The sequence below is a fragment of the Hyperolius riggenbachi genome, chromosome 3 (genome assembly GCF_040937935.1).
Source record: "Hyperolius riggenbachi isolate aHypRig1 chromosome 3, aHypRig1.pri, whole genome shotgun sequence".
NCBI lineage: Eukaryota > Metazoa > Chordata > Amphibia > Anura > Hyperoliidae > Hyperolius > Hyperolius riggenbachi.
The window spans coordinates 300,148,472-300,172,609 of record NC_090648.1 but is presented as its reverse complement, the minus strand read 5'-3'; the positions used below and the strand labels follow the sequence as shown (position 1 = coordinate 300,172,609).

Here is a 24,138-nt window from a genome sequence, read left to right as displayed (position 1 = left end):
GTTTACACAAATAAGCAGTTGACACAGCTGAGAGATCAAATTACACTTGTGATTAGTTACAAATGAGGAGGAATTAGACAGGTTAAATTCTCTAAACACATACAGGGCGGATTTCTCTAGGTTTCCCTGCTGTCCAGTGCAAGAGTTCAGGTCCACTTTAATGTTGGTGTGGGTGGGCAGTAAAGAGCAACAACTGTTACACCTAAATAAGAACATACTATGGGTAAGATCAGGACAGTGATTTTTTTTTTCCTGGTTGAACTTGGCGGACGGATGTATTTTTTCAAGAAAACAAACTATATATGCTAGTCTTGGGATGTGGGAGGCATCAGATATCTATGTGGTGTCTTAACGCGGAATGAAACCCAGCATTTCTTCTTTGCTCTAAAAGATTATTTATAGCATTTATATGCTACCACCATTTCTTTTTACTAGAACAGCATCCAATTAGTTAAACACGGGAGATACAAGCTCAGTGCAGAGAAAGCTGGACGCATCAGAACTGGAGATAATGTGATCTTGTGCTTACTTAATTGTATCACGTGAGGCATGTGACACATTCTCTGACTGTGCAGACTCTCCTGAACACAGACAGACAATCAGAAAGCATTTCTGCCTTCAATACAAGATGAATAAAAACAGTTATGTATAAAATGCAAAGGCAGCTCTCAGAGCAAAAAAACACGTACTTTGGGAACTTGTAATTCCTAAATGAATAATAATACTTACACACAAAAGCAAATATGTTAACCGCATGGCATATAAAAAAGTAGGAAAACATGTTTTTATTGATTATGTCAGGGTTTTATACCGCTTTAAGGTGCCCATCAACAGTACAATTTTTTTGACCAAATGCGATCTTTCGATGCGATTTACGAAAATTAGCCATTTATGAAGGCAATTGATTAGGAACAATTCTTTGGTCGATTGCTAAATCGGATAAAATCGATCTGAAAGTTAGATTTTATGATCAAATTTGAAGAAACAATCATTCAGTAAATGTGAACAATGGATAATTGCCTTCCAATTCGTTACAAACCTTCAAATTGCATCACAAGATCGCATATAGTGAAAAATTGTACAGTTATTGGGCACCTTTAAACAGATGACTGGGGGATGGGAAGTAACAGGCTTTTTCTGTCAGTTTATATTACAGTAGGTTTATCAGTGTCTGAAAATAAACTGAGGTAGTTAGGTTTTACTTCAGACAGGTCTGTTTTTAAGGACAAACAGCATAGCTGGAGCCACACCAGAGAGCTTTTTCAGACCGTTTTCATGGGGAAAAAAAAAAAAACAAAACACTCCCATTGACTTGCACTTGACTTAAAAAAACAAAAATGCAACTGTGGCAATTTTGCCGCGATTTTAATACAGGTCAATGGAAGCATTAAAGAAAAAAATGACCCGAAAAACACTCTCCGGTGTGACAGGCTAAGTGATGTTTTTGTGTGACCATTTTTGTGAAGCTTCCAAGTTTTCTTCAAAGTTTATGCGGCGACGAGAAACACAGACCCTAGAGCCCATTTTTAAACGGGCTTGGGTCTGCAAGTGTCAAAAGAAAACCTCAACTTCAACTAAATAGAATGCACAGTTCTGTTCAAAACTGACAACCCACCTTGAGATCTACTTTTGTCATATATGAGGTCACGTACTTCATTGTCATCTACAATATCCTTCCAAAACTGAAAAGAAAGAAAACGTTAAAACAATTTAAACAGATGGTTAATTCTAAAAGAAGGAGATGTGAAAAATGTGTAAAAAAAAAAAGAGAGAACAATTATTGTATTAAATAATTAGAGTAGCCCATAATATCGAATGGGATCTCTGCCTCAACCCTGGACTGAATGCATTTTCTTAAAGAGACACTAACCAAAATTGCATATAGTTTTCTACCATCCTACAAGTTCCAAAACCTATTCTAATGTGCTCTGGCTTACTGCAGCACTTTATACTATCACCATCTCTGTAATAAATCAGCTTATCTCTCCCCTGTCTGACTTGTCGCCCTGTGTCTGGAAGGCTGCCAAGTTCTTCAGTGTTGTGGTTCTGCTATGCACGCCCCCCTCCAGGCCCCTCTATGCACACTGCCTGTGTGTTATTTAGATTAGGGCAGCTTCTCTCTCCTCTCTTATCTTTTACAAGCTGGATAAATTGTCCTCTGAGCTGGCTGGGCTTTCACATACTGAAGAATTACAGACACAGGCAGAGTTATTTGCAGGAAGAAACGATCAGCCTGTCACTTCAGTGCATGTGAGCTGCAGGAGGAAAAAAAAACAAACACAAAAATGATCTCTTGAGATTCAAAAGGAAGGCTGTATACAGCCTGCTTGTGTATGGATGTATTTTCTATGTGTGGACATACTGTACATCAACCTACTTCCTGTTTTGGTGGCCATTTTATTTGTTTATAAACAAACGTTTAAAAACTGTTTTTAACCACTTTTAACCACCCTGGCGTTCTGATTAAATCGCCAGGGTGGCTGCGGGAGGGTTTTTTTTTAATAAAAAAAAAACGATTTCATGCAGCCAACTGAAAGTTGGCTGCATGAAAGCCCACTAGAGGGCGCTCCGGAGGCGATCTTCTGATCGCCTCCGGCGGCAAGAAATAACACGGAAGGCCGCAATGAGCGGCCCTCCGTGTTTCGCTTCCCTCGTCGCCATGGCGACGAGCGGAGTGACGTCATGGACGTCAGCCGACGTCCTGACGTCTGCCGCCTCAGATCCAGCCCTTAGCGCTGGCCGGAACTGTTTGTTCCGGCTACGCTGGGCTCGGGCGGCTGGGGGGACCCTCTTTCGCCGCTGCACGCGGCGGATCGCCGCGCTGCAGCGGCGATCAGGCAGCACACGCGGCTGGCAAAGTGCCGGCTGAGTGTGCTGCACTTTATTTGGTGAAAATCGGCCCAGCAGGGCCTGAGCGGCAGCCTCTGGCGGTGTTGGACGAGCTGAGCTCGTCCAGACCGCTCAGCAGGTTAATGCGGCGGGGAGCAGCGAAATTGTGACAGAGGGGAATAGGAGATGTTCCCTAACGCACTGGTATGTTTACTTTTGTGCGATTTTAACAATACAATCCTTTAAAGGACATTTAAAGTGAGAAGAAAATGGAGGCTGCCATATTTATTTCCTTCTAAACAATACCAGTTGCCTGCCAGCCCTGCTGATCTATTTGGCTGTAGTGCCTGAACCACACCAGAAACAAGCATGCAGTAATCTTGTCAGATCTGACAAGGTCAGAAACACCCTATTTGCTGTATGCTTGTTCAGATTCTACGACTAAAAGTATTAGAGGTACCAGGCAACTGGTACTGCTTAGAAGGACAAATATGGCAGCCTCTATAACCCTCTTGCTCCAGTTGACCTTAAAAATTGGTATGACTAAAATACATTGTCGATGTAAATTGTCACAGTCAGTGTATATTATAGAGTAACCATTTAGGGTCTGCAAAATATTTTTAATCCATAAGTTTAATTAAAGTTTTACTAAAAAAAATACAAATTCATTATTCATATTCAGACTACCATTAACAAAAACAAAACCATTCCAAAACCATCATCATTAATACCATTAGCAAAAGTTAGCAGTCCTACCAGCAAGGCATTTTGCAAAACCCATTAATTTAGTTGTTGGAGGGTGGAATAATGATTAATATTGATTAAACATCTCCAGTACACAATGCAATGGATGGGGAAAAGTGGCAGTACGCAGTATGCATGCGTTGACACATACAGTGAAGCATACAGTTAATGAAAGTATGCTTCACAGCAGCTGTAAATGCACATTGTCTAGTACTGCATTGATGCCTCGCATTATGCCAACAGATTCCATTACATCACACTATAACGCACCAATGTGACTGCACTATTACAATAATTGCATCGCGTTAGCAATGCTATTATATTGCTCGATGCATCGCCCCAGTGTGACCGTAGCCTAACACTTTAGCCAGCAAAAAGGAGATCATCTAAAAACTGATAAAAGTCAGCAGGGATATAATGGAATATATGAGAGTGACAAAGGTGGGTAAAAGCTTGTGGCATTTGGCTGCTCTAAGACTATAAACCTAAATCAATGATGTGCTTAAATGTCTACAAGCTTGAAATGTCTGAGAGACGAATTACTCACATATATATCCAAGTTCAATTTGCTGTAATTTGCGATACCTCTACAGCGTTCAAAAGTGTAGGTCACTTTAGCCACTAAATAGCTATGGGTGTATCCGGCTAGACCGGAGTCATTAATAATGCACATCTTAATAAAAGGCAGTTACAATTATTAAATGGGCTACTTGAATCACTAAATCAAATAAGCGTGCAGAGATTTCAGCCATATAGTTAACAGCAACTTAAAAGGATTGATTATATTTATGAAAACTGAAGATTCATGCCTGTGCATAGTAGCTGGCCTGGAATGCTACAAAACACTCTAGAGGTTATGGAATGAATAGCTGTGCCACTACAGAGTTCACCAGTGGAAAAATATATGCAATTGTTACTCATAGCAACTAGACGCTTCAACTTTTTAGCAACTAGATCATTTTTACTAGTGCCATTGGGGTCCCTGATCACTAGTGGCACAGCCCAAATAGCAAGTTTTACAATTGTGCAAAAATGTTGTTTGGGTTATGCCAAAGCCAAACAAAAACACTAAGGCCCCGTTCACATCAAACACGGATGGCCGTGCGTTCAGAACGCAACGCATCTGAACGCACGCCATCCGTGTATGTATGCGTTGCGTGGCTGATCCTATTTACTGAAAGTGAATGGGTCAGCCGCACGTTTTGGGAACGGAACGCATGCAGTGTGAACATCAGACAGTGCAGTCTATGCACTGTCTGATGTCGTGCGTGTCTGCCTCCTGCACGCGTTGCCGAAATCCAGATGGCAACGCGTGCAGTGTGAATGTCCCCTAAATATGTCCACACAATTGAAGAAAAGTGACAGACAAAACTTGTTTACATGGAAAAAAGGGTGCAGGATATTGCCACTAGTAGAATATGGTAAAATTACCAATGTTCTACAACTTAGTTCACATAGTAAAATATAGGCAATCTTTACCGATATTTTACTATGACATAACTTAAACCTACTCTCAGAGAACTCTCCCGATGCCCAACCCTTAACCACCCTTCCCCCAGTGGTGCCTAATCCTTAACCACACTGGAGAGCCTAACCTTAACCCCTAAGCCCCCTCGCACACACACACTCCTAACACACACTAAAAAACCTGTGCCACAAAACCACGATTACCTACAATAAGTGGAATTTTGGGCGCCTGATAAAATAGTGTGTGCTGGGGCTACACGCTATGCAAATTGCGGCTTCTCATCCCATTTTTATGGTTGCGATTTGCATATCAGGTAGGCCCAGCCCCTACAATTTTAATCGGGTGCCCAAATTTCCACCTGTTGCTGCTAATCACAGCTTTTATCATTGCCGCTATGGTGGCTCCCTTTTTTCCTGCTTTACAAAACTTTCCTATAAAGGAGGCTTCTAAAAAAAAAATAAAAAAAAAAATCATACAGTATATACAGAAAAAAGGGTTTATGACCGAATTCCTTGCAAGTCTGAATTTACAATAATTAAAATATTGCTCTTGAAATTATAAGCACTTACGAGATACAATTCATGTATTTGTCAGTATACATGCTATGCACAGCATAACCTAATATTTTTTTACATGCATGGTACATGGGTACTAGTGGAGACAGATGCATTACCTGTACAAAATCCCTGTCTGTTTTTTCCTTCCATTCATCACCAAACACAACAGAAAAAGATCCCAGAGCTGTTGGTTGGAAACCAGACACGTTAAGAATGATTACATATAAATCAAAAAACGTATAACTCTTTTGTAAGACAGTATGTAAAAAATATAATTAACCTCTTGGCAACCCCCAAGGTGTAGACCATAGATTTTTGTTAGTTTGTGAACCACAATTAAAGAAAAATTTACCGGCAACTTTCCATAGGTTTGCCAAAACCATGAATCAGTGTTGTACAGGTCTTTTTTTTATATTTAAAGTAATTGAAAAATAAAAAATTTCCAAAAACAACAGTAAGCCCAGATATCAACGTTTCTCTAACTGTGGTGATAAGTATTCTTTTTGGAGTACAGATATCTTATAATCAAAAAAAAAAAAAAAAATAGTAGAGGAGAATTCCAAATGAAGAAAAAGCAAATGGTGTGCTGATACAAAGGGTTTAAGTAAAGTAGGAAAAACAAGAGAAAAAGGTACCCCTATGAGTGGTCCGCACTACCATATGATGAATGAAAAATAAATCTTTGTTATAAGACTATCAAATAAAGTTTACATGGGGGTTAAAAGCAATTTTAAGCCGCATCTACACGCGTAGATGCGGCCACGATGTGGCTTATCAATCGAGCCGGCTCGATTGATGAGATCCGACAGGAGGGATCTTGCTTCCGCCGATTCCCTGCTCGCTCCCCGCGAGAGGACAATGGCAGGGAATCGAGAGGAAGATAAGCGGCGCTGGCGGGGACGAGCAGGGAATCGAATCCGGCGGGGACGTGGAAGAGGTGATCCGGCGGCTAATCGAGCCGCCGGATCGCTACAACATCTCCCCCGTGTAGACGGGGCTAGAATCAAAACCCCTTTCATAACTACTACTCCTGAAAATCATGACAGTACACAAACACTAGTATACAAATGCCCAGAAACATTCAGATCACTAGTACACTAGAGGAATGAGTACTGTATATATAACAGTGGTCCTTAAACTAAGGCCCGCGGGCCGAATGTGGCCCCTGAGGCTTTTTCACCGGCCCCCTACATACAAAATGTATTTGTATGTAAAATGTACAAGATGCGGTGAGCTACATCTTTAAATATTGGTGGTCAGCATATAGAATGAAGCCAGAAAGCAGTAATACACTGGTTTCCAATCAAATTCCACATCAGGTGACACTGCTGTCTAATTGGACTGCAGGTTGTCACCTGGGTATGCTTCATTGTCTGGCCCGCAAAGACTTCTACATTTTAAGTATACTCCGGCCCCCCAGCAGTCTGATGTATGTTGACCCGGCCCTCGACCCAAAACGTTTGGGGACCCCTGGTATATAGTATCCAATAATTTGCTAATGTACCAGAAAATTATAAACTAGGCACATACAAAGGCCTCAATTCACTAAGCTTCTCTCCTGTCTTTTATAATGTTTCTCTAGTTATCACCATGGTGACGAGGCATGTAGTACTCAGGAAACATTTTACCTCAGGCAAACCTAAAGTTAACTCTTCTAAGTTAACTCTTCAATCCTTAAAATAATTCCAGAGTTAAAGACAGGTTGTTAATTAACTGCGTGTGAAAATAACTACAGAGGAGGTAACTTAAAGTGAACCGAGCACCTTTTTTATCATTCAGGACATTTCTATAGCACATGAAAAATGCATGCCGACGATCTGTTTCATTATTAAAATAAACTTTCATTTTACCTTGTTGTTTACATTCAAAGTAGATTAATTACCCTGTTTCAGCAGGGCTGCCCGGCCGTCCCCGGCCGCAGAGCTTTCAGGTTCCTAATTGTTTTATTGGGCTAATTACCAAGAGGTAAACAATGCTATTAGACAACAAAGGGGGTTAGTAATTAGGACTGTTTCTTCAAAGACCTAGTTTGTGTCAACGTGTCAAGATAGCATCTCTGACTTCTGTAAATAAGGAATGTGAGAAGGGGAGGGGGGAACATGGCAGCTTCTATGCCAGGAGAGATTCCATTGAAAGAGAATGTGCTCAGTTCCCTTTAAGGAATGAAGAGATAAGATAACTCTCTCACTGTGTGGAGGTAAGTTTTCTCTTGCCTTATCTCCAGCATGATCTTAGTGAATTGAGGCCAATGTGCAAAATGCTAAATCTATATGAGGAAGTATACACTAAGTAATAAAAACAAATGGTCATCTATAATGAAAAAAAATACCATTTCCCCAAAATGAAGCCCTACCCTGAAAACAAACCCTAGCACATCTTTTGGAGCAAAAATCAAAACAATACATTGTCTTAAGGTGGCCACTAACGATACATTATGCCAAACAATTGTTTATAAACGATTCTATATATGAATTATCGGAAATTATCTTTTGGGAACACTAGTGGAGAAAAAAAAAACTCTCATAACCAATCCAATCTGATTAACCTCCTTAGCGGTATGCCCGACACTGTGTCGGGCATACCGCCGGCTGTCCCTAGCAGTATAATTTTAAGCAATCGCATACCTGTAATAGCTTCAGCTAGCACTAGGCTAGCTAGTAGTGGTGGCCGGCACCCCCGATTACTTCTGATCCCCCCGATCGCCCGCTAAATACATTACCCCCCTGGATACAGCGATCGCGCAGCCTCCTTGCACATCTCCGGTCCTCTCTATGGGGAGGATCGGGTCTGCACATGACGTAGCGGATTTCATGTTTGATCCTCCCCATAGAGAAGAGCGGAGCTGTCCGGGGAGGCTGCGCCGAACACTGGATCCAGGCTGGGTAATGTATTTAGCGGGCGATCGGGGGGATCAGAAGTAATCAGGGGGATGCCGGCCACCACTACTAGCTAGCCTAGTGCGAGCTGAAGCTATTACAGCTATGCGATCACTTAAAATTATACTGGGGGACTCTCGGATGCAAACCCTCCTGAGCGGCGTAACACTCAGGAGGTTATTAAAATGATCTGATTTTTTTGTTAACGATGCTCAGCAAATTGCACCCGTACTAGGCATATATCCTCATGACATACATATTAAAAAAAAAAAGCTGAGTCCCTAAGGTTCAGGTTCATTCATGTTTTACTTTTTTTTAAAAAAAAATGCTGTCACTGGTGCTTTTTTTTTCTTTTTTTGTAACTATAGGAGAGGGAACAGAAGGGATTAAAAACTATGGGGGAAGTTTCTTGTAATGTATTTTTGTCCACTGGATGGCGCTTAAAAATTTACCTGGATTTTACTCTACTTTTTATTGAATGAACATGGCCGTGATCACTCATGCATAGGCACTTTGATTGGTTTAGGGAGTACATTTTGCCTTTCACCAATAACTGCTGAGTAAGTCCCACCGTGAACAAGCGGCAACAGCGCTAATGCTCCAGCCACTGATTGATAGAACGAGACTGTACATCCTGTTTGCACTGTAAACTGGATGTGTATCTACATCCAGTTTGTGGCAACAGGTTAAATGTACTTAATCTAAATTTCTTGAACATCCATTGAGCATGACTAGTTTAAAGGACCACCACTGCAAAAAGTTAGCAAAATTTAAAATACATGTGTATGCATAAGTATAAAATTTACATTTGTGCCTGCTTAAAGGAGTCATCCGGGGGTGTTAAGAACAATAAGTGCTACTGACCCAGGGCTTCGTCCAGCCCCAAGCTCCCAGCATGTCCCTAACTGCAGCTCCGCAGTGAGCCGTTCGCCTGTGAAGCTTCCCAGTCCCCGGGCGATGACGTCAGGCCGACCTGTACTACGCGAGCGGCGCTGTCAATCACCGCCACGTGGAGCGGAACGTACTGCGCAGAATGGAGTTTAGAGAGTTTTAGGGTTGAGGCACCTGTCATGTGTATTCTTTTTAGTCACAAACTGAATCAAAAGCAATTAAATTTTCACATACAGTATTCTGTACCAAAATAGACTTGTAAAATGAAAACAAAGTGACAGAATATAAGAGAAAAACATGTATTTTTACCTTAGGAACTTGGCTTTCTAAATATGTATGCCATTAGGCTATTTTACTATTATTTTTGCAAATAAGGTCTCATAATCATCGATAGTGTACAATGAGAACGCAAAAACACAAAACAAAAAAAAAAGACACCTTTATTTCCAAATACAATATTGTCACCATACATTGTGCTAGGAACATAATCTAAATGTTGTAATAACCAGGATGGATGAGCAAATACAATTTGTGGATTTAACTTATAGCACTGTTTATTGTAAAGCTATATTTGATGTAAATGGAGAAATAGTGTGTTTTTTCTATTTTTTACCTAAATTTTCATTTAAAATACATAGAAAATAAGGTAATTACTAAACAAAATGTTCACACACTAAAAGCCTAATTTGTCCTGAAAAAAATATATAGATAATTTAGGTGTGCTTAGTCGTAATAAAGTTATTGATGAATAAATGGGAGCAGTGCTGATATGTGAGAATTGCTCTCATCCTGAAGTGGTTATAGCAGAAGGTATTTGCGATAATTCAGGTTGGAGAGAGCATATGATGTCTCCCACAATGCATCACTGCTGAATATACAAATCATCCTTTGATATCCCTGTAAGCTAACCACACCTCTAGAACCACTGGAATGCAATGATGTGTCAGCTTGTTAATTGTACAGAGCTACAATAATCCAACATGCATACAGACTGTTTGGGATTGGTTGATCCTCATCAGTGCATGGCATGGATTAATGTGGCTCTAAGGAGTAGAACTTGAAATACCCAGAGTTACAGACAACCCAGCAAGCTTCATGGTGAACCAGGACTCCTGGGAGTGTGTAAGAACACTCCTAGGAGTACTGGTTCACCAGGAGCTTGCAGGGTAGTCTGTAACTCTGCAATATAAAGCCTATACGATGTTCACAGTGCCTGCAGTGCAATCGACCGACATGCAGCACGGTGAAGAATTTTTTCATCGACTGTATGCAGCACAACTCGTGGGTAATGTGCAGTGCAACTTTTCTGTTCCTGCTTTTAAACGGAAAGCAATGCCCACTGTGAAATTAGCCTTATTCTTTTCAAAATGATACATTGGAAATGGCCATTAGAATTGTATTAAGAGCTGTAAGTGAAATGTATATTAAACTCCCTTTTGAAGATTATGACTAACTAGAGCGAACACCGGCAGGAAGCTATAGAATAGTAGTAGTAATAATAATACCAAAATGCACTTATACTCACTATCATCAAACACCCCAGCATTTGCAAGTAATAAGGTGATGATTTTTGGGTCCTTTTCAAGCTGCATTACATGTTTACTTTCATTAGATAGAAGTGTGCAAACATTAATTGCAAAGTCCACTTCATTAGGGAGGCCTGATAAAAGTGAAAGCACCAGTTTGTTGTAATCATTTGGTGTGTTGAAGTCCATGGTAAGCCCATAACTTTGTCGCAAATAATCTGTAACATAAAAAAAAAAAAAAGGTGTAAAAAGAGGGGTGCACACAGATCAGTAACAGTCCTGTCATACAATCAAATGATCACCTGAAAAGTGGTTTGGCAGAATGTTCTACAATGTCATAAAAAAAAAAAATCTTTATTTTGATACACAACATCAATTCACGTTAAAAATTAGATCTATCCCTTTAAAAAAAAGCAATACACGAGCAATACTCAACATAACTGTCCAGAGGCTTCACCCGACTGAGGTAGCCATCTAACTTTTTTGTGTGGTCTGGCTTCAGGTACCCTTTAAGTACATTTTAGCCAAATACCCATAATCGAAAGGTTATGATTATTATTTATTGATTTATATAGCACCAACATGTGCTGGACAATAAAGTTATAGACAATGATAATAGGGGTAAAAGATGACACAGTTAATAAGCAGTAAGGCACACAATGCCATATCATGCACTGGAGTAGTAATTCAAGTAATTCAGGTTTACGTTATTCTGTGAGCAAGATGCATCATCAGGTAAGATACAAAAGGCGGTAGAGCCCTGCCAAAAGACTTACAATCTAAAAGAAGGGAGTGGTAACATGATAGGAGAAGTGTCGAGAGGTTTTCAGCAGAGAGAGTTAGGGGATAGGCGAGGTGGGTTGAAGAGGTGAGTTTTGAGGGTTTGTTTGAAGGTATTGAAGGAGGGGGCAAGACTGATGGGCAGTGAGAGAAAGTTCCAGAGGATGGGAGTGCCTCTAGAAAAGTCCTGTAGTCGCACATGGAAGTGCGAGATGTGTGGGGTGGTTAGTAGAAGGTCGATGGAGAATTTAAGTGGGCAGCCAGGAGTGTATCTGCTGACCAGGTCAGAGATGTAGGTCGGGCAGGATTTGTGTATAAATAGTAGGCCAGACATAGGATCTTGAAGCTGATTCTAAAGCAGATCAGCAGTTAGTGGAAGGATTTGCAAAGGGGAGTCAGGCAGATGGAGTGGTAGGACAAATTTAGTCAGGATGATGCATTCACGGTGGATTGTAGGGTGTAGGGTAGCGGTTCAGAGCGAAGCCTGACAGGAGGGCGTTGCAGTAGACAAGATGGGAGATGATGAGGGCATGAACAAGAAGTTTAACGGTGTCCGGTGTCAGGAAGGGGCGGATCTTGGAGATGTTGCATAAATGATAATTGCAGGCCCTAGTAACGGTTTGGATGTGGGGCGCGAACAAAAGGGCCGAGTCCAAAGTGACACCCAGGCAGCAGGCCTGTGCGGATGATTATACAGTTGACAGTGACAATGTCTATGGGCGCAAGATTGTACGGGGCAGAAAGTTATGAGTTGTTTTATAGAGGTTTAACTTCAGGAACCAGGCTGACATCCACGATGAGATGGTTAAAGAGAACCCGAGGTGTGTTTAAAGAATGTTATCTGCATACAGAGGCTGAATCTGCCTTTACAGCCCAGCTTCTGTTGCTATCCCAAACCCCCCTAAGGTCCCCCTGCACTCTGCAATCCCCCATAAATCACAGCCGTGCTGTGAGGCTGTATCTGTAGTGTCAGTCTCGGCTGCTCCCCCGCCTCCTGCATAGCTCCGGTCCCTGCCCCCGTTCCTTCCCTCCAATCAGCAGGGAGGGAAGGGATGCAGGCGGGGACCGGAGTTCTGCAGGAGGCGGGGAGAGCAGCAGACTGACACTATAGAGATAAACACAGCCAGCTCTGACAAGCTGTTTGTCAGCAGTGTGGCTGTAATTTATGAGGGATTGCAGAGTGCAGGGGGACCTTAGGGGGGTTTGGGATAGCAACAGAGGCTGGGCTGTATAGGCAGATCCAGCCTCTGTATGCAGATAACATTCTTCAAACCCACCTCGGGTTCTCTTTAACCTCCTCAGCGGTATGGACGAATATATCCGTCCATCACCGCCGGAGGTCGCCGCTCAGGCCCTGCTGGGCCGATTTTTACAAACTAAAAAGCAGCACACGCAGCCGGCACTTTGCCAGCCGCGTGTGCTGCCTGATCGCCGCCGCTCTGCGGCGATCCGCCGCGAGCAGCGGCGAAAGAGGGTCCCCCCAGCCGCCCGAGCCCTGCGTAGCCGGAACAAAAGTTCCGGCCAGCGCTAAGGGCTGGATCGGAGGCGGCTGACGTCAGGACGCCGGCTGACGTCCATGACGTCACTCCGCTCATCGCTATGGCGACGATGTAAGCAAAACAAGGAAGGCCGCTCATTGCGGCCTTCCTTGTTTATTCTGGGCGCCGGAGGCGATCGGAAGAACGCCTCCGGAGCGCCCTCTAGTGGGCTTTCATGCAGCCAACTTTCAGTTGGCTGCATGAAACAGTTCTTTTTTAATAAAAAAAAAAATCTCCCGCAGCCTCCCTGGCGATCTTAATAGAACGCCAGGGAGGTTAAGAGGCAGGAGGATACCTGTTCCATGGTGGTGGTGAGATCTGTGGTATGGAAGTAGACCTGTAATTGGCATATAAGTGGTAGCTGAAGCTCAGGAAGGGGATAAGCTTGCTGATCAGAGGTGGTGTAAAGAAAGAACAGCAAGAGGTCAAGAACACAGCCTTCTGGGACCCCAAATGAGAGAAGGGTGGAGGTTGAAGAGGAAGCCGTGGAGGACTTAAAGGAACAATTTGAAGTATAGTCTTTATGGTTTGAGTAAAAGTTCAAAGGTTATAAATAGTTGATTTGTTTAAAGTTCTTGTAACGTTTAGTAGAGTGGTGGCTCACAGTACCCTGTACCAAATGACGGCGTCCCGCATGGAGTGAAGTCACAAATGTTTGTAAAAGCGTGGTGCTTGATTTGATATACCTATGGCTGTGGAAGAGATTGGAACACCTTCATTCAATGACTTGGGAAAAAGTGAAATATGTCTAACCCAGTGATAGGTCATCTCCACCTGTTTAATAGTAAGCTTCATTTAATAAAATCAGACGTAAGAATTATTTTTGAGTTTGCCATTAAATGAACTTTGTCCACTGTAAGAATGAAAAGTTTGCTTACCTGGTACAACGTGCTGCTGGTAGTTATAGGTACATGGTATTGCACCAATGGGAAGCTGCTGTTTGGGATTACCAGGCTGAACTTCATCATCATCTTCTCCAAAGTGATGTACCTTCTCATATTTCTCCAAATACCTTAAAACAAATATTCCAAAGACATTAAAGTAGTCCCTTCAGTTTTGCTTATGAGAAAAGTTAATATGAAACTTCAGTTTACATAAGAAAGGCAAAACTGTCCACATTAACTGAATATGCTTTGAACATTTTATTAACATTATCCTTTTATCTCCCTCATACAAGAAGATGAAAATGTGGGGCGGTTTGCTTCTCCAAAGAGATGCACTCTGCAGATTAAATAGAGTAATAGAATGTTAAAATTGTTTTAGGGTTTTACAATTTGTGGCAAATAAAAAGAATAAAAAAAGCCAAAGATGGCTGCATATTAAAAATGAATGTTTATTTTTAGAACATCAAATTTTAGCCGTCTAACGTAACACTGATAAATAATAAAGTAGATTTTAATGAAAGTGGAATTTGCCGTTTCTTTAGAATGTACGGTTTCAAATGTTTCATGCATGTCTGTGCTGCTAACATACCACCCACCCATACAACCAAGCTGTAGATATAAACCAAATTACCATTTCACAGCCACCAAAAGGCTGGTTGGTCACATGGCTCGTGTGTATTTCCAGGTCTCCTTCAGATCAGTACTCTGAAAGTGTCGAGTGAAACCTTGTGTGCTGCTCTTTCAGGGAGGATTCCACAGGCGACCATCCACAACCAACATACAGTGCAACTGTTTCGTGTCCCCCTCCCACCCTTTGTCAAGTTCAAAGGGTGGGGACACCCGAAAGAGTTACACTGTATGTTGGTTGGCTCAAATAAAGAGCGTTTGTGCGCTGAAAACCTTGTGGAAATTTTTCATATTCATTGAGGACTTGGGGAATCCTCTGTTTGCTGTGCACACCTCCTGTATATATCTTTCTATCTACAGTTTTTTTTTTTACTCCCCATCCGTTCGTTATACTGTAACTATACTTTAATAAGACAAGCAGCACTTTCCAGACAACAATTGCAGGATAATTATATGTAATGATAAGGTATCCCATTTCAGCCAGGCAATACTGAAAGCTGTACAGTCTAATTGCTGTGACTAGAGGTGCACTTTAACAATATTTAAATAAAACAAAAAAGACTCCGTTTATTAAGATAACTTTTTATAGGTTTTGTCTGGGTTAAAAAGTTTGTAATTTATTTAATTAAAAAATTTAAAAATCATAATAGCACAGCTATAACCATTAGGCTGAGTTCATATTGCACAGTCAAAAACTGATCAGTTTTTGTTTGTTACATTTGGGGATCAATTTTTCATTTGTGTGTTTCATTCTCTGTTGCCACCTACTCGGTCCATTCAATACACAATTATCGCAGACTAATTAAAAACTTGTCCTCCGTTCATTAAAACAAACTAATCCGTTCTGAACAGAGCCTATAGCTTTGTATAGGATCCATTCACTTTCATTTGTTTGGAATGTTATATGAACCCAACCTTACCCCAAGCTTACACAGTTTAAAGTGACACTGAAGCGAAAAGAAAAAAAAAACCTCATGATATAATTGATTGTGTAATACAGATAAATAATAGAACATAAGTAGCAAAGAAAATAGTGTCATTTTTATTTTCAGGTATATAGCTTTTTCTTTTTTTATAACATTGCATCATTCTCTAATAATTGCCGTTTCCACAATACACTCAGCATGTTAAATGATTTCACGGAGCAGGCTAATTGACCCTTTAAACTTTTCTCTGCAGAAAAACCATAAACAAAGCAGAAACAATAAGAGACAGTTGAGAAGTGCTTCAAAAAACAGTGCTGTCCATGATAAAGTCCCAGAGCTCACAGAAGCTCATTTGCATAGATAACTGAAGTTTCTTTAAGCTGGCCATACACTGGCCCGATTTGCGGCCGTTTCGACAGCAGATTCGATCACTGGGGTTCGCGCTAAACGCACCCGCCGATTCTATTTCCTCCCGAAATCGGATCGGTCCGTCGATCGCGCCGTGTGGAAAAATACCGTTGATTGCCCGCGGGTAGGGAGCGTGTCGCTAGCGGCGGCCGATCCGGTATACATTACCTGACGCTGGCTCCCGGGCATCTTCTCCGCGCTGCACCGCTCTGTTCCTGCTTCCATCCCAGCGTACATTAACTTTCTGTGTCACTGCAGTGACCAGGAAGTTCAGATAGAGGGCGCTCTAGGGAGTGTACGCTGGGATGCGGTGTACGCTGGGATGCGGTGCGGGGTGCAGCGCGGAGAAGAGGACCCGGAGCCAGCTTTAGGTAATGTATGGGAAGGGGGGGGGGGGGGGGGGGGGGACAGGCGGCAGGAGCAGCTCAACAGATTGTGATCGGTTTCAGGCTGAAACCGATTCACAATCTGTTTGCAGTAAAGGCAGCCATACGATCCCTCTCTGATCAGATTCGATCAGATAGGGATCTGTCAGCTGGTCGATCTAATGGCAAATCGACCAGTGTATGGCTACCTTAACTCTTCCTGTACTGGAAACAATATGAGACTCATATCTGTGCTAATAATGTTTTATTTCTTAGCAGTACTACATATACAAATCATATCAAGTTTATTTTCACTTCAGATTCCCTTTAAAGTTCCTAAAAAATCATCCTGCTGATTTTCTTTGCTAGTGTTCACACGCCTTGCATTTTGCAATCAATAAAGAAATATAGAATTATAATTTGTATAACTTCTTTCCCATATCAATATATATTTAAAGGATTAGGAGGTACAATACATAAAGATGTCATGTTTTATGTGCCGACTCCACAGCCCTGGTTTCTGTCATATGGACCTTTGTATATTACTACTTCTTCCAACACCCATGTGTCATTTCTGCTGTAGATTTGTTCAGACAAGAATCAGCATCGACAAGAATCAGTAGCTTTTCAGCAATAACTGAGCAAAATCAGAGATGGTTACTGGGATACAAATAATACTGGTTTGCGTGCAGATTGTATGCCACTAGGTGTCATAATAAGTACACTTCCTGTCAGTTTCAATACACCTAATTCTAAACTGCATACAATTTGCATTCAATAAGGAATTATTAACAGCTCATTGACCATCTCTAGCTACTATAAGGGCAGTGGCGTACCTACCATACGGCTGCAGGTGCTCACAGTACCGGATGTAGCCGTTGCTAGGGGTGCCGCTGCAGTGCTCAGTCACTGTTCTTCCACCTGGGATCTTTTCTCATAGTTTGGGCAACATATGGGAAAATAGCAGCAGGCAGTGCAGGGGACTGTACTACTACCTGCGCAGAGGTAGTACCCCCCCCTTCCCCGGGCAATGTGTCTTCTCACTTGCTACACACAGCCTGCAGTGAGTGAATGTGCAGAGCAGCAGGGTGAGTAGAGAGAATGATTACTGTGCTGCAGCTGGGACATTAGCAGGGGGAGGTGGAAGAATGTGTTTAATGCTTCAGAAGTTGCCTGTCATTACGTGCCATGGCCGCTGTAATACCAGAGTGCCCTGGAGTCCTGGACTATTGATTACTTATCCTGGTCAGAGTAATTAATGAATAATGCAGGGCAGTCTGCTGTTGCAGAAACCAGTAATACAGGTGCTGACAGCCAACTTCTGTATTGAGCAGAGAAGCAAGCTCCAGGCAATTTAGATTAGCTTGATTGCAGGTAATCTTATCTTTTCTCAGCTCCCCCTCCCATTCTGTTGTCTTCCCCCACGACCCTTTCCTCTTTTCAGATTTTAGTGGTTTCTTTTAACAGCACTGAGCACCAGCACGTTAAACAGCACTGGTGAGGTCTGCAGTTCTGGCGAGAGGTCTTCCTGCCATTCTCCTCTCTCACCAGGCTCTCGTGTATTGTGCCTCTACCTTTTTATCCCCTCCACCTATGCATCCACCTCTTTCATATGTCCGCCTTTTCTGTCCTCAGAGGAGCTCACAACCTAATCGTACCATAGTCATAGTCTAATGTTCTACCATATTGTTATGTATTTATATAGCACTGGAGTCTTCTATAGCACTGTATAGAGTAGAGAGTTTACTAACAGTTAGCTCAGTCCACAACCTGATGACTCCTTTTCCCCAAGAATCCCCCAAAATTTGCAGCAAAACGCTCTGCGCCCCAACCCGTCAACCTTCACAACAAAACATTGTTTGGGGCTTTTTGGGGGGAGGGGTAATCTGAAAATGATCAGCACCGGGTGTCAAATTCCCCAGGTATGCCATTGTATGAGGGTCATTTATGGAGTCTGGAAAACAAAAGTTATTCAGCAAACCTAAAAAAAGCATTCCAAACATGGCTATTAGGTGGCAAAAAAACTGCATTAGTAAATCAACCCCATCTGTCAAATTAAGCCTGTGTTTTTCTATTAAATTACAGCCACAAAACAGTATTCTGTGAAAGAAGAAAATAAGTGCTAGCCTACAGGGAGTACAGAATTATTGGGCAAGTGGTATTTTTGAGGAAAAATGTTATTATTGAACAACAACCATGTTCTCAATGAACCCAAAACACTCATTAATATCAAAGCTGAATATTTTTGAAAGTAGTTTTTAGTTTGTTTTTAGTTTTAGCTATTTTAGGGGGATATCTGTGTGTGCAGGTGACTATTACTGTGCATAATTATTAGGCAACTTAACAAAAAACAAATATATACCCATTTCAATTATTTATTTTTACCAGTGAAACCAATAGAACATCTCAACAAATATACATTTCTGACATTCAAATACAAAACAAAAACAAATCAGTGACCAATATAGCCACCTTTCTTTGCAAGGACACTCAAAAGCCTGCCATCCATGGATTCTGTCAGTGTTTTGATCTGTTCACCATCAACATTGCGTGCAGCAGCAACCACAGCCTCCCAGACACTGTTCAGAGAGGTGTCCCGTTTTCCCTCCTTGTAAATCTCACATTTTATGATGGACCACAGGTTCTCAATGGGGTTCAGATCAGGTGAACAAGGAGGCAATGTCATTAGTTTTTCTTCTTTTATACCCTTTGCCAGCCACGCTGCGGAGTACCTGGACGCGTGTGATGGAGCATTGTCCTGAATGAAAATCATGTTTTTCTTGAAGGATGCAGACTTCTTCCTGTACCACTGCTAGAAAGAGGTGTCTTCCAGAAACTGGCAGTAGGACTGGGAGTTGAGCTTGACTCCATCCTCAACCCGAAAAGGCCCCACAAGCTCATCTATGATTATACCAGCCCAAACCAGTACTCCACCTCCACCTTGCTGGCGTCTGAGTCGGACTGGAGCTCTCTGCCCTTTACCAATCCAGCCACGGGCCCATCCATCTGGCCCATCAAGACTCACTCTCATTTCATCAGTCCATAAAACCTTAGAAAAATCAGTCTTGAGATATTTCTTGGCCCAGTCTTGACGTTTCAGCTTGTGTGTCTTGTTCAGTGGTGGTCATCTTTCAGCCTTTCTTACCTTGGCCATGTCTCTGAGTATTGCACACCTTGTGCTTTTGGGCACTCCAGTGATGTTGCAGCTCTGAACTATGGCCAAACTGGTGGCAAGTGGCATCTTGGCAGCTTCACGCTTGACTTTTCTCAGTTCATGGGCAGTTATTTTGTGCCTTGGTTTTTCCACACGCTTCTTACGACCCTGTTGACTATTTTGAATCAAACGCTTGATTGTTCAATGATCACGCTTCAGAGGCTTTGCAATTTTAAGAGTGCTGCATCCCTTTGCAAGATATCTCACTATATTTGACTTTTCTGAGCCTGTCAAGTCCTTCTTTTGACCCATTTTTCCAAAGGAAAGGAAGTTGCCTAATAATTATGCACACCTGATATAGGGTGTTGATGTCATTAGACCACACCCCTTCTCATTACAGAGATGCACATCACCTAATATGCTTAATTGGTAGTAGGCTTTGGAGCCTATACAGCTTGGAGTAAGACAACATGCACAAAGAGGATGATGTGGTCAAAATACTCATTTGCCTAATAATTCTGCACTCCCTGTATTTATGAAAAACTAACAGTTGCTGCTAACACACGACTTTATTGCAGTTGATGTAACACAGAATTCAATAGTATAAGCATAAATATGTCTAAGAATATGCAGATTAGAGAGATGCAACAGAAGATTGTAGTTAATGCCCTGAACAACTCAGATTGGTGAAAATGCAGTACAGTGACATAGATCAGCATCATGTAACAAAAGACTGTTCATGGATAAGGCACGCTACAAACATTTTTCATAATATAAAAACTATTTATACCACAGTCTACAACACAAAGGCCCTACAGGCTAGCTCTGCATTAATTTGCTTTTGTGACTTAAAAGTCAATGGGAAACAATAAAATGATTTTGAGAAAAAAAAAGTAAATTGAAATCTATTGAAAAAAAAAAAAAAAAAAAAAAAAAAAACCACATACTTACCAAAGGGGAGGGAAGGCTCTGGGTTCTATAGAGCCTTCCCGCTCCTCTCTCAGTCCCCTCGTTGCAGCAGCAGCTCGTCCATTTGAAACCCCCGCCACAGGGGACTTCGGAAGTCTTTGGGAGCCGCGTCCTCTCGAAGACAGACGGCTTCATACTGCGCTTGCGCATGCGCAGTATGGAGCAGCCCATCTTCGGGAGCACTCAGCTCCCAAAGACTTCCAAAGCCTCACTTTGGCGGTGGAGAGAGCAGTATTTGACCAAATTGGTCGAGTGCTGCTATGGTGGAGCCAGTGCATGAACGGGGACCAAGACAGGAGAGGAAAGGCTCTGGGTCCTGGCTGATTTGTCTTTAATAGATTACCAATGACTGTCATGCAAATAACAAAAAAAGAAATTTGAAGGAGCATCATCAGTCACCAAAACTATCAATCCAATATAGACAGATTAGCAAAATATATTTTGTAAAATGCACCTTTCAAGCAAATCTGAAAAGCATCTTTTAACCTTTAGAGGACTGCTCCATGGCAATTGGAGTGGGTGCAACGGCAGCCCCAGGACCGCCTAATTCCGATCAGCGTGCAATCCTGGGGCGGAGTCTGCAGGGGATCGCGCGCCGATGCACGCGCATCCCTGCTTGAATGACAAAGCGCCGCTCCGTCATCAGCCTTCCAGCGGCGATCGCCGCGAGGAGACTAATGCTGGGGATACGCGGTATTTTTCTGTACCGTGTGTCGACCAGCTGATCCGGCCAGCTGATAATATTCAGCTGGCCCGATCATGCCGCTCGACCCGTGCCCGCTTGATTCCCGCCGACTGACAGTGGCAGGGAATGGAGCGGTGATGAGGAAGCGCCGGCGGGGACGAGCGGCAAACGATCCGCGCGGACGAGCAGGGATGCGCCGGCATCAAGCCGCTGGCTCGATCCGGTGCAATAAACGAGCAAAACCGCCGTCTAATTACCATGTACAGTGCTGCAATCTACAGCAGCGCTGTACTGGGGACTGTAGCTATTCCCCTGGGGGACTCAGAAGCAATCCGCTGCGCACAGCCGATTGCTGTAATTGGCTTGTAAAAATAAAAAATTAAAATAAAGCACATTTATAATTTATTTAAAAAAAAAAAAAAAAAAGGAAAAAAAAAATATTTAAAATAAAAAACATTGGAGGAGTGAGAAAAGGTAGAGGTGGGGTAATCTTTTGTGTGCTGAGTTGTGCAGCCCTGCAGTGAGGCCTTAAAGCTGCAGTGGCCTATTTAGTGAAAAATTGCCTGGTCTTTAGGGGGTTTAAAGCTAATGGGAACCGGTTTAAAAAAAAAAAAAAAAGAGTCAGATACTCACCTAAGGAGAGGGAGGCTCTGGGTCCCATAGAGCATTCCCTCTCCTCTCCCGGTGCCCGCTGCTATCCTGGCTCCCCGTAGCGGTATTCGACTGTTTCGATCAAATACCGCTGTCTCCCGGCCGAAGGAAGGCTCCGGGAAATGCTTCAGGAGCCCGAATGCTCCCGAAGACGGGCCGCTCTACACTGCGCATGCGCCCTCTATGACGCACTTGTGTGTGTGCCGCCTGTTTTTGGGAGGACTCGGCTCCCGAAGTTCCCCCCGGCGGGGGATATGAACGGAGGAGCCAGCGCAGCACCAGGGGCACCGGGAGAGGAGAGGGATGGCTCATTAGGACCGAGCCTTCCCTCTCCTGAGGTGAGTATCTGCCTTTTTTTTTTTTTTTAACTGGGTTACATTAGCTTTAAGCCTGTGGTCCTTAAGTGGTTTAACTGTCCCTTGCAACTCTTGAAAAAAGACAGTACCATGTGGTCTTCCTACGTACTGTTTAAGATTCAATCTTCCCCCATTAAATAAAAAAAAAAAAGTGGGTTAAAAAGACATCTTAGTACATACAGGATCTTCTCAAAAAAATTAGCATATTGTGATAAAGTTCATTATTTTCAGTAATGTACTGATAAACATTAGACTTTCGTGTATTTTAGATTCATTACACACAACTGAAGTAGTTCAAGCCTTTTATTGTTTTTCTTATTGATGATTTTGGCATACAGCTCATGAAAACCCAAAATTAGCATATTTCATCCGACCAATAAAAGAAAAGTGTTTTTTTTTTAAAGACAACCTTCAAATAATTATGTTCAGTTATGCACTCAATACTTGGTCGGCAATCATTTTGCAGAAATGACTGCTTCAATGCGGCGTGGCATGGAGGCAATCAGCCTGTGGCACTGCTCAGGTGTTATGGAGGCCCAGGATGCTTCGATAGTGGCCTTAAACTCATCCAAAGTGTTTTGCGTCTCTGAACTTTCTCTTCACAATATCCCACAGATTATCTATGGGATTCAGGTCAGGAGAGTTGGCAGGCCAATTGAGCACAGTAATACCATGGTCAGTAAACCATTTACTAGTGGTTTTGGCACTGTGAGCAGGTGCCAGGTCATGCTGAAAAATGAAATCATCTCCATAAAGCTTTTCAGCAGATGGAAGCATGAAGTGCTCCAAAATCTCCTGATAGCTAGCTGCATTGCACAGTGGACCAACACCAGCAGCTGACATGGCACCCCAGACCGTCACTGACTGTGGGTACTTGACACTGGACTTCAGGCATCTTGGCATTTCCCTCTCCCCAGTTTTCCTCCAGACTCTGGCACCTTCATTTCCGAATGACATGTAAAAGTTGCTTTCATCCGGAAAAAGTACTTTGGACCACTGAGCAACAGTCGAGTGCTGCTCCTCTGTAGCACAGGTCAGGGGCTTCTACCGCTGTTTCTGGTTCAAAAGTGGGTTCATGCTTCCATCTGCTGAAAAGCTTTATGGAGATGAAGATTTCATTTTCCAGCACGACCTGGCACCTGCTCACAGTGCCAAAACCACTGGTAAATGGTTTACAGACCATGGTATTACTGTGCTCAATTGGCCTGCCAACTCTCCTGACCTCAACACCATAGAGAACCTGTGGGATATTGTGAAGAGAAAGTTGAGAGACGCAAGACCCAACACTCTGGATGAGCTTAAAGGGACTCCGAGCAGTGCAGAAACTATGGAAAGATGTATATCATTTTAAAGCTCTCTTTCTCCTCTTTCCAATGATATATAAACCGCCGCACTACACCTTTTAGTTTTCGCTATTTTCGCAATTGAAATTGCCGCGGTTGCAATTTCAATCGTGCAAATAGAGAAAACTAAAAGGCGTAGGGCGACGAAAAGAGGAGAAAGAGAGCTTTAAAATGATATCCATCTTTCCATAGTTACATTGTATTACACAGGGCGACTTTTTCTGCTGAATGGAGCTGCTGACACTGGGGAAAGTGTCGCCCTGTGTAATACAAGTAACTATGGAAAGATGGATATCATTTTAAAGCTCTCTTTCTCCTCTTTCTGGCGACACCTAAATCATCGCCCTACGCCTTTTAGTTTTCTCTATTTTCGCGATTGAAATCGCGGCCGCAGCAATTTCAATCGCGAAAATAGCGAAAACTAAAAGGCGTAGGGCGGTGGTTTATATATCATTGGAAAGAGGAGAAAGAGCTTTAAAATGATATGCATCTTTCCATAGTTTCTGCACTGCTCGGAGTCCCTTTAAAGCCGCTAACGAAGCATCCTGGGCCTCCATAACA

General features: G+C 42.5%; 1 protein-coding gene across 2 annotated transcripts in view; it reads right to left on the bottom strand.

The window, feature by feature from the left end:
* ARID2 (AT-rich interaction domain 2) overlaps positions 1–24,138 on the bottom strand; it is a 157,422-nt gene that overhangs the window by 64,433 nt on the left and 68,851 nt on the right. For both annotated transcript variants that reach the window (XM_068276588.1, XM_068276590.1), the window contains exons 4-7: positions 14,088–14,221; positions 10,891–11,109; positions 5,715–5,782; positions 1,616–1,682 (exon numbers count right to left, since the gene is read on the bottom strand). In XM_068276588.1, coding sequence (XP_068132689.1) covers positions 1,616–1,682; positions 5,715–5,782; positions 10,891–11,109; positions 14,088–14,221 — 488 coding nt within the window. The remainder of the gene's footprint in view (positions 1–1,615; positions 1,683–5,714; positions 5,783–10,890; positions 11,110–14,087; positions 14,222–24,138) is intronic.